Genomic DNA, 15,939 nt, shown 5'->3' with positions numbered 1-15,939 from the left:
ATCTAAAAAATAATAAAATGCATGTTCAGCTAACCTCTCAAGCATCTGATCAATGAAAGACAAGGGGAAGTGGTCCTTCCTAGTTGTTATATTGAGCCTCCTGTAATCAATGCACATACGCCATCCCATGATGGTTCCTGTAGGAATAAGCTCATTCTTCTCATTCTTGATCACTTTTATACCTCCCTTCTTGGAAACCACATGCACAGGACTCACCCATAGACTATAAGAAATTGGGTAAATTATCCCGACTTCCGAGAACTTCATAACCTCTTTCTGGACCACCTATTTCATAGTTGGATTGAGCCACCTTTGTGGTTGTACTACTGGTTTAGCATCTTCCTCAAGTAGTATCTTGTGCATATACAAAGCCGGACTAATTCCTTCCAAGTCACTATTGGTCCATCCAAGAGCTGTTTTGTGGCTTCCAAGCACCTTTATCAAAGCCTCCTCTTCATCGTGACTCAAAGAGGAGCTAATAATCACTGGACAAAAATCATGATCACCTAGAAATGCATACTTCAAAGAGGGAAGTAAAGGCTTCAACTCAAGCTTGGGTGACCCTTCCTCTTTAATAGGCATGCTTGGTTCCCCCTTTTTATGGTGGTGAATTATCAATCTCTAGCAAACCATCCTCTAAAAGAGGTTCCAAGACACCATCAAGCTCTTCCGCTTCAAAGACCTCTTGAATTAATGGCTCAATAAGATCAATTGTCATACATCCTTCAGAATCACTAGGATGTTGCAAAACCTCAAGTATATTAAAAATAACCTCTTCATCATTAACTCTCAAATTCAATTCACCCTTTTGTACATCAATAAGGGCTCTCCTTGTAGCTAGAAAAGGTCTTTCCAAAATAATGAAAGTATTCAAATCTTCTTCCATATCCAGTATCACAAAATCAGCATGAAAAATAGAGGGTCCTACTTTCACTAGCAAATTCTCAGAAACTCCAAGAGGAAATTTAACTGAACAGTCAGCAAGTTGAAGAGAAATTCTAGTGGGTTTTACCTCATCAATTTGGAGCTTTCTCATCAAAAAAAGTGGCATGAGATGGATGCTTGCTCCAAGATCACATAAGGCCCTTTGAATAGTAATATCACCAATGGTGCAAGGAATCAAAAACCTTCCCGGATCTTGCATCTTCTCAGGGAGATCCTTCTGAATAATAGCACTACATTCCTTGGTGAGTACCACAGTTTTAATTTCTTTCCAATTCCTCTTGTTGGTCAATAATTCCTTCATAAATTTAGCATAGAGAGGCATTTGCTCCAAAGCCTCTACAAAGAGAATGTTGATCTGAAACTTCCTGAAGACCTCTAAAAATCATGAAAATTGCTTGTCCTTGGACGCCTTCTGAAGCCTCTGAGGATATGGCATTTTAAACTTGTACTCAGGCACTGGAGACTTTACTTTATGTTGTTCAAGATCAACCGAAAAGGGGTTGTCCAGGTGTCTTGCAGAGGCGTGCTCCACCTTGTCCTGAGCCTTCTCTAGAGCTTTTTCAATCGGGTCCTCACTAGTCTGTGCTTCTAAACCTGCTACCTTACCACTTTTCAGATGTATAGCCTTGCACTCTTTTCTTGGGTTAGGCACTGTATCACTGGGGAAGGTATTAGGAGGCCTCTTAGCTACTTGCTTGCTCAACTGACCTATTTGAACTTTCAAGTTTCTAATTGAAGCTTTAGTTTCCTGCATGAAACTATTAGTGTTCTTGCCAAGTTATGCAACTAGAGATTCCAGGTCAGAGAATTTTTTAGAAGAGGAGGGCGCATGGTGTAGTTGATAGGATTGAAACTGTCAGTTGTTATTGTTGAAATTATTCTGATTAAAATAACCCAGAGTAGAGTTGTTCTTGTTGAAGTGTGGTTACCTCTGTGGTTGATTTTTCCATCCAAAATTTGGGTGATTCCTCCACCCCAGATTATAAGTCTTGGAAAAAGGATCATTATTCGGGGGTCGGGAGGAATTGCCCATGTAATTAACCTGTTTAGAAGAAAATTGACCATAATCATAACTCTCACCTTGAGAAAATTCACCATTCATGTCATAAAAAGCATCTTAGGTATTAATGGTTGATACTTGTAATTCACCCAAGTATTGAGTAATGGCATTTATTTGTTAAGACATGGCTTTATTCTGAGCAAGAATGGTATCCAGAATATCTAGTTCCATAACTCCTTTCCTCATGGCGTCCTCTCATAAGAGTATAGATATTGGTTATTAGCAACCATCTCAATCAACTCCAGAACCTCTTTAGTAGATTTCTTCATATGAAGCGACTCTCCTGCAGAACTATCCAAAGAGGTCTTGGCGGCCTAGGTAATCCCATCATAGAAGATCTACAACTATATCCAGTCCGAAAATATGTCGGGAGAGCACTTTCTAAGTATCACCTTGTACCTCTCCTAAGCCTCATAGAGAGATTCACCCTTTTGTTGCCTAAATGTCTGAACATCGGTCCTCATCTTGGTCAGTCTCTAAGGTGGAAAGAATTTAGTTAAGAACCGGCTTACCACATTAACCCATGTATCCATGCTCTCCTTGGGCTGTGTATCAAGCCACTTCTTAGCTCGGTCCTGTACAGCAAATGGAAAGAGCAACACCCCGTAGATCTTCATTGGTCTTCACTGTATCACAAATTTACAGAAAATTAGAGATAAATAAGTCTGAATTTTCCTGCGGGAGTCCATGAAACTGACAGTTTTGTTGCACCAAAGTAATGGACTGAGGCTTCAACCCAAAGTTGTTGGAATTCACAGAGGGCACAACAATGATACTACCATAGAAAGTGAGATTTGGACCAGTGTAAGAACTAAGAGTTCTTCTAAGTTACTCAGGAGCATTGGGAATAGCAACATTGTTGTTGTTGTTGTTGTTTAGCTCCATAGTGATTTCTTCAATTTCCTCCTTAGAATTGTCTCTGAAACGTTCAGCAGCTCTAAAAGTTCTAGCCTGCTGTTGGCGTCTTCTAATGGTCCTTTCAATCTCAGGATCAAAATCAAGAAGAGGTTTCTTGTCCCTGTTTCTACTCATAAACAAACAGAAAATAAGAAAAAATGGAAATCTCTATGTCAGAGTGAACAAGATTCCCAGTAAGGTAAACTGAGTAAAAGAATCAAAATAGAATTAGCTAAATAACGGAAAATGGAAATTTTGAAATTAAAGAAAAATTTTAAGTAAAATTTTTGAAATTAATAAGAAAAGGAAAAACAGCACACAATTTTCGAAAATAAGAAAAAGAAAAATAAGCAAATTAAAGCAAGAAAGTGTCTAATCTAAGTAATCAAACAACGGGTAATTGTCAATCACAGTTAATCCCCGGCAACAATGCCAAAAACTTGGTGCAGATTTCGAATACTACAGACTTACTGAAAAGTGCACTGGGTCGTACCAAGTAATAACTCAGGTGAGTGAGCGTCGATCCTACGAGGATTAATGGATTGAGCAACAATAATTGAATGATTAGGCTAGTCAGACAAACCAAATTGAGTATTTTGTGTTCCAAGTATCATAAAGCAATGTATCAGAGAATTCAAAAAAATAAGTAATGAACAGTTGGTAAAAATAGTATGAGAAATCAGTTAAGATTTTGGAGATGTTAAAATTTTGGATTAATGGTCCTTATCACACACTTTAATCATGCAGAGATTCAATTCATGACAAACTTTAGGTGATTAAACTCTAATTCCTTAGTAATTTAATCTCCTCTAACCCAATCAACTGCCAATTCATTGGTCACTTAATTTAAATTAGAGGTTTAAACCCTAAGTACCCGAAGATAAGATGATTATATATCACATATCACATTAAGTCTAGGTAATTAGAGAGCTGTGATGAATTAATTTCAAGTTGTTATTCAAGTGATTTAACTTTTCTAAGATTCAACAAGAATGCAATTAAAAAAAGAGTTATCTTCCAATATACTCTAATCTCTAGGATGAGGAACGAAATTAATCCTTGAATATAAAATAGTGCATTGATTAAAAGTGGAATGACAATAGTATTAATCCATTAAAATAACAGAGCTCATAACCTTAATAATGGAAGTTTAGTTGCTCATAGTGCAGAAAAAATCCTAGCAGAAAAAAGTGCAAAAGTGTGGAGAAGGAAGACCTAAGCCAAGATATCTTCTCCTTTTTATATCTAATCCTAATTATTCAAAATTTAAATTCTAAAACCTAAAAATATATTTTCTTTATTCAAAATTTATTTAAAAGTCAAATTAGAGCAAGAGATTTGGTGTTGAATCACGTGGGGACCACTCTGGTTTCGCTACTAGCGCCAAACGCTAGGTCGGTGGCATTTGATGCCACCTGGGCAGCAACTCTTCATGCTTTTCGAGGTCCCTATGATAGAGGGGAAGCTGGGCTTTCTATGTTCTGGTGCCAAACACCGGTGAGGTGGCATTTGGCGCTACCCTGGCAGCTTTGGATTTAAAGATTTTTCTCTCTCTGAACTCTGCCAAACTTGCCCTAATGCTACCTGTGATAAATCAAATTGCAAAACAACTCAAAGTAGCATTTATGGTGACTTAAAACACCTAAGTTTTAAACTAATCCAACAAATATGCATGCAATTCACTAAGAAAAGATGAAAATGATGCTTACGCATCAATCACCCGGTAACTTAGGCAATTGACTCGGGATTATTAATTGGAAGCCCATTAAAAGCTTCTTTGTGACAAAATATTTAGAGTCAAAAGCCTCAATGATCTTTTTTCCAAATTAAATATGAAGTAACTGCCTTCAACTTATATAAGCCCAAAAGAATTTTCATAATACAATTCGAATCTAGATTTTTGGAAATTTTCAAACCCTAAGTGCAAGATTCATTAAAAGAGAAGCCCGAATGTAATCACAAAGATTATTATAAATCCCACTTTTATTTTTGGAATTAAATTTACAAACTCTTCAATTCTTTTATTATAGATAAACTATGTTTACTTTTCTTTTTACTTGAGAACAATCAAAATTTTTAGTGTTATGATGCCTAGGCATCTTTAGTAGTTTTTAGGTTTCTTTTTCATTAGTTTTCTTAGATTTCAACCAAGTTTCTTATGTTTTCTAGTAGAATTTCAAAACTAATCAAGTGTTTGTAGTTATGTTAGTATTATTATGTTTTCAAGAGTTTTTTTTCTCAAAGTAATCAAGGATTAAATCCTTTTTAACAAGAAAACACAAATATATCCAAAGAAGGCCCAACCAGACCCAAAGCATAAAAACTGGACGCCCAGCCTTTAGCCACACACGCATGATGGCCACCACACACGCTCGGAGGCTCTTCTCAAATGGGACACACTCCCGACGGCCAGCTCTCCACCCGGCGACCAACATCCCTAGAAGACCAATTTGGGCCAACGCTCAAATTTGAAGTACAAACATCGTTTCTAAGCCTCAACTCTCAGGATGCAACACTTATTAAGGCCCAATTTCAAATATACAAATCATGAAAAAGCCTTAATCTCATCCAAAGATTCAAGATTCAAGAGATTAGTTAGCATTAATTCTCTCTAGAAAGATAAAGATTTGGTTGTTAGGATTTGTTTCTAGATTAGATTTGAATTATTGTTAAGATTTTATTTGAATTTGAGTAGGTAGTTTATCTATCTTAACCTTCCAAAGATAAGATTAGATTGAGTTTTTGAATTTGAATTCTAGATAAAACTTATGATATAAAAAAGTAAACAAGGTTCACAGAAGGGAAAATCGAATCATACACCATCTCTCATCATTAGGATTAGTTTCTTCTTTATCATGAGTTACTAAACCTCTGTTGTTGGTGGTTAGGAGCTCTGTTTGGTTTATGGATTTATAATGTGAGTTTTCGTTATTTCAATTCATGCTTCTTTACTTTTCTAAGAAAGGGTTTTGTTCTTCATCACTAATGATTAGAACTATCGGAAATATTCTAATTCTTTCTTGGATATAATTACATTTGGAAAAATTAATTTCGAAATTAGCTTGAAACTCATCTCATAATCTTCAATTATTTATAAATAGTCTTGAATAAGTGACATATAATTCAACTAGTGATAGTTTTTGAATATTGTGTGATTTAAAATCAAAACCATTCTTCACCTCTTCTCTTAATGTGTTGACAAAAACATTGGCGATTAATTGGGTTTAGAAAAATTAAATTACCAAGGAGTTGAGATTTGATTAAATATAATTTGTTGTGAAAAAATTTTTGCATGAATTAAATAAAAAAGTATAAGCATTGTTCTTCTAAAAATCAAACATCTCTATGACCTTCAATATTTTTATCTATTCATTTTCTTCCAACTTCAAAGCATTCTCTCATTCTCTTTTTCATTGTTCTTTCTTTTCTCCAGGATCTACAATCTGTAATTCAAGGTTTGATCGACCTAATTAAAAATTTAATTAGCGATTGTTTGCCTCAATCTGTTAATTCTCGTGGAAACAATATTCATTCACTTTGGTATAATTTAAACGATCTGGTGCACTTACTAATATCTAAGATGATTATTTTCGCTCATCATTTTACTACAATATTTTTTATATAGATTTGAAAACTAAAAAGATACAAATCTGTCATTTTTTTAACATTTTTTATACTCGATAACTCTCGTGCGTACTCTAGTTCAGTATAGAAAATGTTTTTTTCTTTTCTGTCAAAAAATATAGAAAATGTTTTTCTTCTTTAGATATAAATTTAATGTATCTTTGCTATTTGTAAATGCTATTTAACGTCTTTTATGAATAACAAATTATTAAAGAAAACCTGTCAACTTCTTTATACGACAAACTTTTCTTATCAGCCTTGAATGCTTATAGCAATAATATTAGTTCGTATTAATTAACTTAATATATAAAGTAAATACCCTTTATTATTTCCACCAACATGAGCATATGCATTATTGTAGCTATATATCATCAAGTCCAATATCGCCACTGATCAACTTTTCTATCATGTCCTTTTCTTGCAATGTTGTTATTATAAATCCATGTCCATAAATTGCAATAATAATAATAATAATAATAATAATAATAATAATAATAATAATTTTGTTATCTTGTGTTTTAAGAATATTGATTAAGTATATCATAAAAAAATATTTTAATATTTTTTATATATTTAATAAATTAAAAATGTAAAAAAATTATTTTTATAATAAATAACATTAAAATATTTTTTTATGATATATTTAACTAATATTTTTAGAGTACACAATAGTTAAACTCTAATATTTAACTAATATTTAACTAATATTTTAATAATAATAATAATAATAATAATAATAATAAAAAAGAAGAAGAAGAGGAGGCTGTCTAATGAAATAATGATTACATATAATTATATATATTCTGAATAGAACATCTACCTACTCTGCTTGGTCCAAAAGTAATTATGAATTATAATGTCAATAATTCAGTACCGGATAATATATATATATATATATATATATATATATATATATATATATATATATAGGAACTTGTTCAGAAATACTGTAATGAAAAGAATATAGGAGTTTGTCGCTAGGTATTTGACCAAATAGAATCGTTCAGTTCCTATAGAACTTATCACTAAAATACCCCTGAAGTAGGGCTAAGCGGAGCGAAAAGAGTTTGGTTATTTATCAGCACGGGTTTAGCAAGCTGGAGTACGGTAAGGGCAGAGGAAATTTTCGGTGGAACGGTGAAATGCGTAGAGATCAGAAAGAACACCAACGGCGAAAGCACTCTGCTGGACCGACACTGACACTGAGAGACGAAAGTTAGGGGAGCTTAGCTTTCAATTCGCCTTTGACCATCAAATGAAATGTGAATAATCCACCCCCTCTTTGAAATAAGGGGCGCCTCTAATTTTGTCGGTGCTTAAAACAATTTTGTCTATATATATATATATATATACAAAAAGATACTAGTGATTAAATATCAGAATTAGTTATGACTTTAAAAGTTATTGAAGAAATGTGCTCTGTGTTTCAAGGAGAATACAGTAGTAGAGATAAGCAAAGAAATTAAGAAAAAGAGGGCATATTGCTAAATCCATAGAGAAATTAACGTTGTGACAAATGGGAGCGAAGTAAGTTGGGTTCTGCACCCTGGTAAACGTTCACGTTTAAGTAAGGATGTATTTGAATATTTTAAATTTTGAATTTTTATTTGAGATGGTAAAATATAATTTTTTATTTTTAAACATTTTTTTAGTTTTATATATAAAATAAATAATAAAAATTACATTTTATCTTTTAAAATAAAATTTAAAATTTAAAAGATTTAAATTTAAAAAAATTATCTTTATAGTAATATAAATGGGGAGCTTATATGCTGACGTGGCGCTTATACGTCGAGTCTGAGAGTTTATTTGTTTAGGTGTCATCACTAGAAATTTTTAGATTTATATTTATAAATTATAAATTATAAATTATTATTTGCTTAGGTTGTTATTTTCAAATTTTAAATTATTTATTTGGATTGTTACACTTAGGTTGTTATTTTTTAAATTTTAAATTTTTTTATTTAAGTTGTTATTTTTAAATCTTAGATTGTTGTACTTAGGTTGTTATTTTTTAAATTTTAACACTATTTTTTTAAAATTTGTTGATTCTTTTTAGCATTATTTTTTAAATTTTTGTAGATTTTTTTCAAAAACTGCAGCTACATGCCTACATATGTAAATTTAAATATATTTACGTTAATTTAGAATTTTAAAAATTGTTAATATATTTATTTACTTTATCTGCAAATTTAATTCAAATTTAAATTAAAGTCAATTAAATTTAAAAAATTTTAGCTATGAGTCAACTATAAAAGTATAAATTATGAGATATGTGTAGCACCACAATTCAAAGTACATCAAACCCCTTTCTTTACATACATCCAAAATCTAAAATTTCTCTACTTATTCCAATGGATGGTATTCACAAAATCGCAGAAATCAAACCTACAATCGACAATTTGTGTGTATGTATCAAGTGATACGGTTTTGGACACTACCAAGTTACGGTAATTCTTCGTTGTCATACTCAATTGAGATGGTTTGCCTCGATGAAGACGTGAGTTTTCTATAAATATTTTTTTATTTTATTTTAAATTTATATTATTTATATTTTAAATTTGTTTGTTTATCCCCGTCTAATTGTTCTTTGATTTTTGTTTATCAATTCTAGGGAGAAAAAATACATGCCTCGGTTAAGAGGGTTCTTGTGTCTCGATTCGTGACAAGGAGGCAAAACAAGTTTTGGGAAAGAGCTATGTAGAGATACTTGATCTACTCCTATTGGCAAGTTCTAACCAATATTTATTTCTAAAAACATTAGTGAAGATATTTTTAATGTTAATTTTTATATTATTTATTATTAATATATTATGTAATACCCTGCAAAAAGGAGATCTATCGGATATACCTACACTTTTACTCAATCTAATTGATAAGACATTCTCTTCATCGTTGAAGTTTAAATATCTGATAATCCACATTTTTCACCTTTTCATAAAGTTAAGAAAATGACTGATAATGTGGACCTCATAAATAAATTCAAAAAGGCTCACCCTATTCAAATTGTAAGTACAATTATAAGTGTACTTTATATGAAAAAGCAGTTTATTTTTCTCTTTCTTGGTCATTAGTAGTATCTAATTTATAAATAATAATTAATAACTAATTATAATTTTAGGATGTTGACTATACCGGTGGTTTGCTTCCAACTTTAAAGGCTTCCTCAATCGTTGAAGGGGAGAAAGTAGAAGGTGTTAAGGTATTTGTTCAAAAAATGATTTTTTTTGTTTGTTTGGTTTCTCAAAGTTAGATCTTTATTTTATTAAAAAAATATTATTGAGATAAAATCAAAAGTGAGAAGAAAGTCTTTAATTTAACATTGTATTTTGTACAAAATTTGTTGCTTAAAATCTCCAATGAAGTTGCGGACAATGATGAATCTGAAGTGTTGAAAAATGCTATTACACCAACCAAGCGACTATCCTCGTAGTCGGAAGATTCGAAGGTGCAAGGAGATACCTCAACTTGAAAGAAGATCAAGATTGAGAATGAAACTTGAGAATTTGGATGCACATGTTTTAGAATCCCTTTTAGAGTATATCTAATAGAATAATGTCAAGCATATGTTTATTTTGGTGGAAACATTGTCTTTTGTTGAGTTGTTATTTTTCTTTTGGTTCTTTTGGATTTTTATGTTTGGAATTTAGAATTTTTTTTAAATATAAATTGAAGTTATTTGATTATTACTTATGGTTTTATTTTTAATTTGATTCATACAGTTGATATTTTTACAATAACAGAAGTACTTTTATCTTTTTCTCTCTTTTTAATTATAAGCTATTCATTTTCAATTTCTTTATTTAAGGAAATAAAAAAAATTTAACTATTGGTTCAATTTATTCACTGTGAGATTAAACTTATATTTATTTGAAAAAAAAACTTTTGTGAAAACATATATATTATTTTTCGTAAAATATATTTACGTAACTAAATAAATGAGAATGAAAAGAAAATTAAAACCGCCATTGAAATTAAACTGACCATTTAGTTATTTATTTGTTGAGCAGAGATGCAGAAGAGTGAGAAGATTGAATTCAAATAGGATAATTGGTGAAATGGTTGGAAAAAAATAGAGAAAAAATGAGAACTACATGGATATAAATATATAACAAAACATAATGATTGATTTAGAATTTTTGATGGAATATGAACAGAGAAGAAGGAGCAAATGTGCGTGGTGGGTCAGGGGTATTTTGGCTAAATAAAATCCCATAAAATACAATATTTTTTATACATTATTTAGCTATTGACAAGTAATAAATTATTAGTTTATATTGTCTTCGTAATATTTTACTAAATTTGTTTATAAAAAAATTACAGAAAATCCGAGTGATAGTTCTAATGGTGTACATTTTGAATCGGTGTTGTCGGACATTACAAATAGCAGCATCAATACAGGTTGATTTTTGGATGAATTTTTTTTGAAACTTGCTTATGTGAATATGCATTCACTTTATGTATTTTGATTTTCCTACCATTTATTCAATTATAAACTTTAACAGAAAATTTGTTCAAAATTAATGCCTCGAATTATCTTATTAGGTAATAACCTAACACCATATCGAACAAGGTCTCCAACTACTAATCCACACTCTGTAAGTGAAAAAGAACAATGTGCCAATATTAATAGTATTAATAATTCGGGTATCAAACGTGAAGCATATGATAGCCCATGTCATTAGACAAGTCAACAACAGCTTCAACAAACATCAAACAATATCGACCAGTTACAAAGCCAGCGTATGTTAATATGCTTTTATTACTTAAAGACCAAACATTTAATTTTTCAATTGGTCTATTAAAAACAATCTTTGGTATATGCTATATAATTATTATAGATTCATTAGAGCACACAAATCGAATTAGATTGGCCTTCAGTGATGAGATTAACTTTTCATTTGCCTGGAGAGCAAAATATCACCTTTAAAGACGATGATGATATTGAGAAAATCGTGGAAGAAGAGGAAGAAAAATGTACGATGTTCTTAGCATGGATGGAGGCCAATAAAAAATTTGAACCAGATCAAATTTTGACATATGCTGAGTTTCCAAATCAATTTGTTTATGATAGAGAAGCAAGGGAATGACATCCATGCAAAAGAGGGTATTTTATCGAGAGGTTAAACTATGTTCCATCGGGTACATGTGATATTTATTATATGAGAATTTTGTTAGCTTTTCAGAGAGGTTGCACAACATATGAGTCTATTAGAACAGTTAATGGAATTACATATTCTAGCTTCCAATATGCTTGCTATTCCATGGGACTACTGTGTGATGATAGGGAATTCATTACAACTATTAATGAAGTAGCTGAACTTGCATCTTGTTATCAATTGAGAAAATTATTTGCGATGCTACTGATATCTAATAGCATTAGCAACCCAAAGCATGTTTGGAATGCAACTTGGACATTATTAGCTGATGGAATACTATATAAGAGGAGAAAAATTTTGAAAAATCAAGATATTTTACTATATCTTTTTTTATATCAAGATTGTATTTTCTTATTATTTTTATTTTTATTAATAATATTAATAGTTTTATTTTAAAATTACTTATTAAATATTTCATAAAACCACAATGTGTTTTTACTAGGACTAAACATGACTGATGACGAATTGAAAAACCTCTGTCTTATTGAGATTGAGAAGATACTCAACAGCAATGCGAGATCATTAAGAGACTATCAATCAATGCCATATCCTGAGATGTCTGATGTTCGCCTTTATTTGAGTTCTGACACAACATGTCAAGCTGATGAAAATGAAGATATACAACAAGAGTGGTTCACACCAGAGTTCCTAAATGACATCAAATATTCGGAACTACCCAATCATAAGTTGACTTTGAAGCCAGGAGTCGCTGTAATGCTACTGCAAAACATAGACCAGACTTCAGATTTATGCAACGGGACAAGATTAATAGTTAACGAACTTGGCAGCAACGTAATTGGAGTGACGGTAGTGACGGGTAGAAATATTGGAGATAAAGTGTACATTCCAAGAATGAACTTGATCCCTTCAAATTCAGGGTTGCCATTTAAGTTTCAACGGAGACAATTTCCATTAACAGTATGCTTTGCAATGACCATTAACAAGAGTCAGGGTCAATCATTATCACATGTAGGACTTTACTTATCAAAATCAGTATTCACCCATGGACAACTTTATGTTGCTTTGTCAAGAGTTAAGAGTCGCAGTGACATCAATGTTTTAATTCTAGACGAAGACGGCAATCTAAAGTCATCAACAAAAAATGTCGTGTTGAAAGAAGATTTTAATAATATTTAGGTAATAACAATATTATTTTTATTTTAATAGCATGTTATGATTTACACTTTTTTATAAATATTTACTATAGATATAACAAATTTATCTATAACTCTATTTTCAGATTTGAGATGAAATGTGTAACAAGGAGCACAACAACATATGCCAATTGCTTTTCTAATGAAGTTAGTAAGATACTAGGTTGTCGAAAAATTTTTATTAGCCTTTTGATATAAAATTTAGTGTAAAATTGACATGCTATTATTATAGTTATATATGTTCTTATTTTTTTCATATCTTTCTCCTTATGGTTCAAGAATATTATAGACTTTAAACTCTTCTATTTACTTTTTACTTTGAATAAAGATAAAACAACATATTCAGTACGTTTATTATATAATGATAATGATCGTGTTATACTAAACTAAAAAAATTTATAATTATAAAATATTATTTTTAATTTAACATGTCAAATTTAAATATAAGTCAGTGCATGGCACGAATTTACTACTAATACTAATATATTTCTCGAGGTTTGCGCTAATTATACCAGCATTCACCTCTTTAGTAACAGATTAATTTTTTTTTTACTTTTCTTTAATTTTCTCGACGTTTGCGCTAATTATACCCTAAACCTATAGTAATTTTCTTTATTTTGTCAATTTTTTATATAAAATAAAATATCCAAAAAGATGTATCTCTAGTTTTTTTTTTTTTTCATATCAAACTAAAAGAAATCCATAAATGCCAAAAACTAGCCATTAAATATTCGGGTATGAAACGTACGTGTTATTTTACATTTTTTAATAAAGTAATTTATTTCTAAAATAATCAAATATAATTACAGCAGTATAATAAAATTTTTGATAAATATCAAATATATATTTTTATATTGTACCAGATTAATAATTAATCTTTAATATATCCATTTAGCATTGCCGATAAAGCCAACTCTCTTCTCAGCACATCCCCTCATCAAGTTACTCTAACTTTTGTTTTATCACCCACCAATTCCATGGCATGCTAATAGACAAATGCTACGACAAATGTTACACTATAATATCAACGATGACATCACAATGTCTAAGGTATTTACAAATTTAATTAATTAATATTATTAATATTATTAATATTATTATTAATATTATTAATATTAATAAATGGTTACTAGCTGTTTAGTATTAATTGATTGAAGAAATATAATTTTTTAAGGATTGTTTATGTTTAAAATATTGTGTTTATTGGCTAAAGAGACACAACTCTTTAAGAGTTGTGTATGTTTAAAATATTGTATCTATTGACAATAGAAAAGACACAACTATTTGTATAAGTAATTAATCATAATTGCTATATGCAATATGTATAAATAAGTCTTTGTCCACTATTTCAAAAATACAAGTACTAAGTGTACAATTTACTCAACTATTAAGAGATTTTCTTTGTTTAAGAGAGTTGAGAATTTCTTACTATTGCTAATTAGAAATTCTTAGGTTTCATTGTATCTTGGGAGAGTATTGTCATCAACCCTATAGCAACTAAGTGTGGGGTCAAATATCTCTCTAAAGAAAGCAATCTAATCGTGCCTTGAAACCACTACACAAATATAAGATTTTGTCATCTTCTCATACTAATATACCCAACAATTTTAGAGAGATATTTGTTGAAGATGGCACAAGATCAAAACACTACGTTCAAGGTCATGAATCAAGAGTTCATCAAATTAGATCGCTTTGATGGAACGAACTTCAACCGTTGGAAAGACAAGATGATGTTTTTTCTTTCAGTTCTCAATCTTGCATATGTGATTGACCCAAAGACTACACCAATTGCCGATGCCGCTAAAAATGTCACACCGGAAGAGAAAGAAAAGATTGTTCAATTGAAGAAGAAACGTGATGAAGATACTTTTGCATGTCGAGGTCATATTCTCAATACTTTATCCGATCGACTCTATGATCTCTACATGTCAATTCAATCACCATTAGAGATTTGGAAATCTCTGGAAGAAAAGTACAATACCGAACGACAAGGAACAGATAAGTTTATTATGATAAAATATTTTGAATTTATTATGAATGATACTATACCTGTCATGGATCAAATTCATGAATTACAAATCCTTGTAAGTAGACTTCGTGATCTACAAGTGGTGATCTTTGAATCATTACAAGGTGAAAAATATTTTTTTTAATGAATTTGATAACTTTTGTGAATTATGTGGTATTGTGCATGAATCTTCCGCAACAAAATGGTTTGAGAAAAAAAAATCGTACCTTAGTGGATATGATTAATTCAATGTTATTAAATGCAAAATTGTCTAACAATTTGTGGGTGATCCATAATAGGATACCATCAAGACATAGAAAGGTTTTTCCTTATGAATTTTGGAAAGGAAGAAAATCTAATTTAAATTATCTAAAAGTGTGGGGGGTGTTTAACCTTTTATCGAGTTTCTGATCAAAACAGAACCAAATTGGGGCCAAGAGTTATAAAAGGCACTTTTATAGTATATGCTCAAAATTTTAAAGCATATAAATATTAGACTTAGTGTCTAATGTAGTTGTTGAATCAAGAGAGGTAGAATTTATTGAAAATAAATTTATCAATTATTCAACTTCGTCTAATTTATAATATCCCCAAAATAATACTAATGTTTCACAAGAAATATATATGGAGCAACCGGAAAGCTATGTGCTACCCGGAAATGAAAAGAAAGTTTTTAAATTAATTAAGTCTTTGTATGGGCTAAAACAAGCGCCTAAACACCGGCATGAGAAGTTTGATTCAGTGGTGTTATCAAATGGCTTCTCACATAATAGTGCAGATAAATGTATTTACTTAAAATTTACTAAAAATTATGGAGTAATTATTTGTTTATATGTTGATGATATGTTAATTATTGGAACAAATTTAGAAGGTATTCATATAACGAAGGAGTATCTAACTTCTAAATTCAAGATGAAGGATTTGAATGAAGTTGATACAATATTAGGCATAAAAGTGCATAAGAATGAAGTTGACTTTACTTTAAGTCAATCTCATTATATCAAAAAGGTATTGAAAAAGTTTGATCATCTCACAATTAAAGAATCTAATACGCCCTATGATCCTAATTTTAAATTAGAAGAAAACATAGGA

At 30.6% G+C, this 15,939-nt stretch overlaps 2 protein-coding genes across 2 annotated transcripts; one reads left to right on the top strand and one right to left on the bottom strand.

Annotated features, from left to right (window-relative positions):
• Nucleotides 1–598: 598 nt before the first annotated feature.
• On the bottom strand, nucleotides 599–1,267 carry LOC148576533 (uncharacterized). Its single transcript, XM_088502742.1, has one exon. It carries the CDS (start codon nucleotides 1,265–1,267, stop codon nucleotides 599–601), a length of 669 nt encoding a protein of 222 aa, XP_088358868.1.
• Nucleotides 1,268–12,135: 10,868 nt separating this feature from the next.
• LOC107606639 (uncharacterized) lies at nucleotides 12,136–12,822 on the top strand. The gene has a single exon (XM_016308682.1). It carries the CDS (start codon nucleotides 12,136–12,138, stop codon nucleotides 12,820–12,822), a length of 687 nt encoding a protein of 228 aa, XP_016164168.1.
• The last annotated feature ends 3,117 nt before the right edge of the window (nucleotides 12,823–15,939 follow it).

The sequence above is a fragment of the Arachis ipaensis genome, chromosome B1 (assembly GCF_059453495.1).
Source record: "Arachis ipaensis isolate K30076 ecotype BB chromosome B1, ASM5945349v1, whole genome shotgun sequence".
NCBI classification, from domain to species: Eukaryota; Viridiplantae; Streptophyta; class Magnoliopsida; order Fabales; family Fabaceae; genus Arachis; species Arachis ipaensis.
The sequence above is the reverse complement of the archived record's forward strand: the minus strand, read 5'-3'. Positions and strand labels throughout refer to the sequence as shown.

Excerpts from the sequence above, each read along its gene's own strand:
- LOC148576533 (XM_088502742.1), bottom strand. The coding sequence starts at position 1,267 with ATGCCTCTCTATGCTAAATTTATGAAGGAATTATTGACCAACAAGAGG.
- LOC107606639 (XM_016308682.1), top strand. The coding sequence starts at position 12,136 with ATGACTGATGACGAATTGAAAAACCTCTGTCTTATTGAGATTGAGAAG.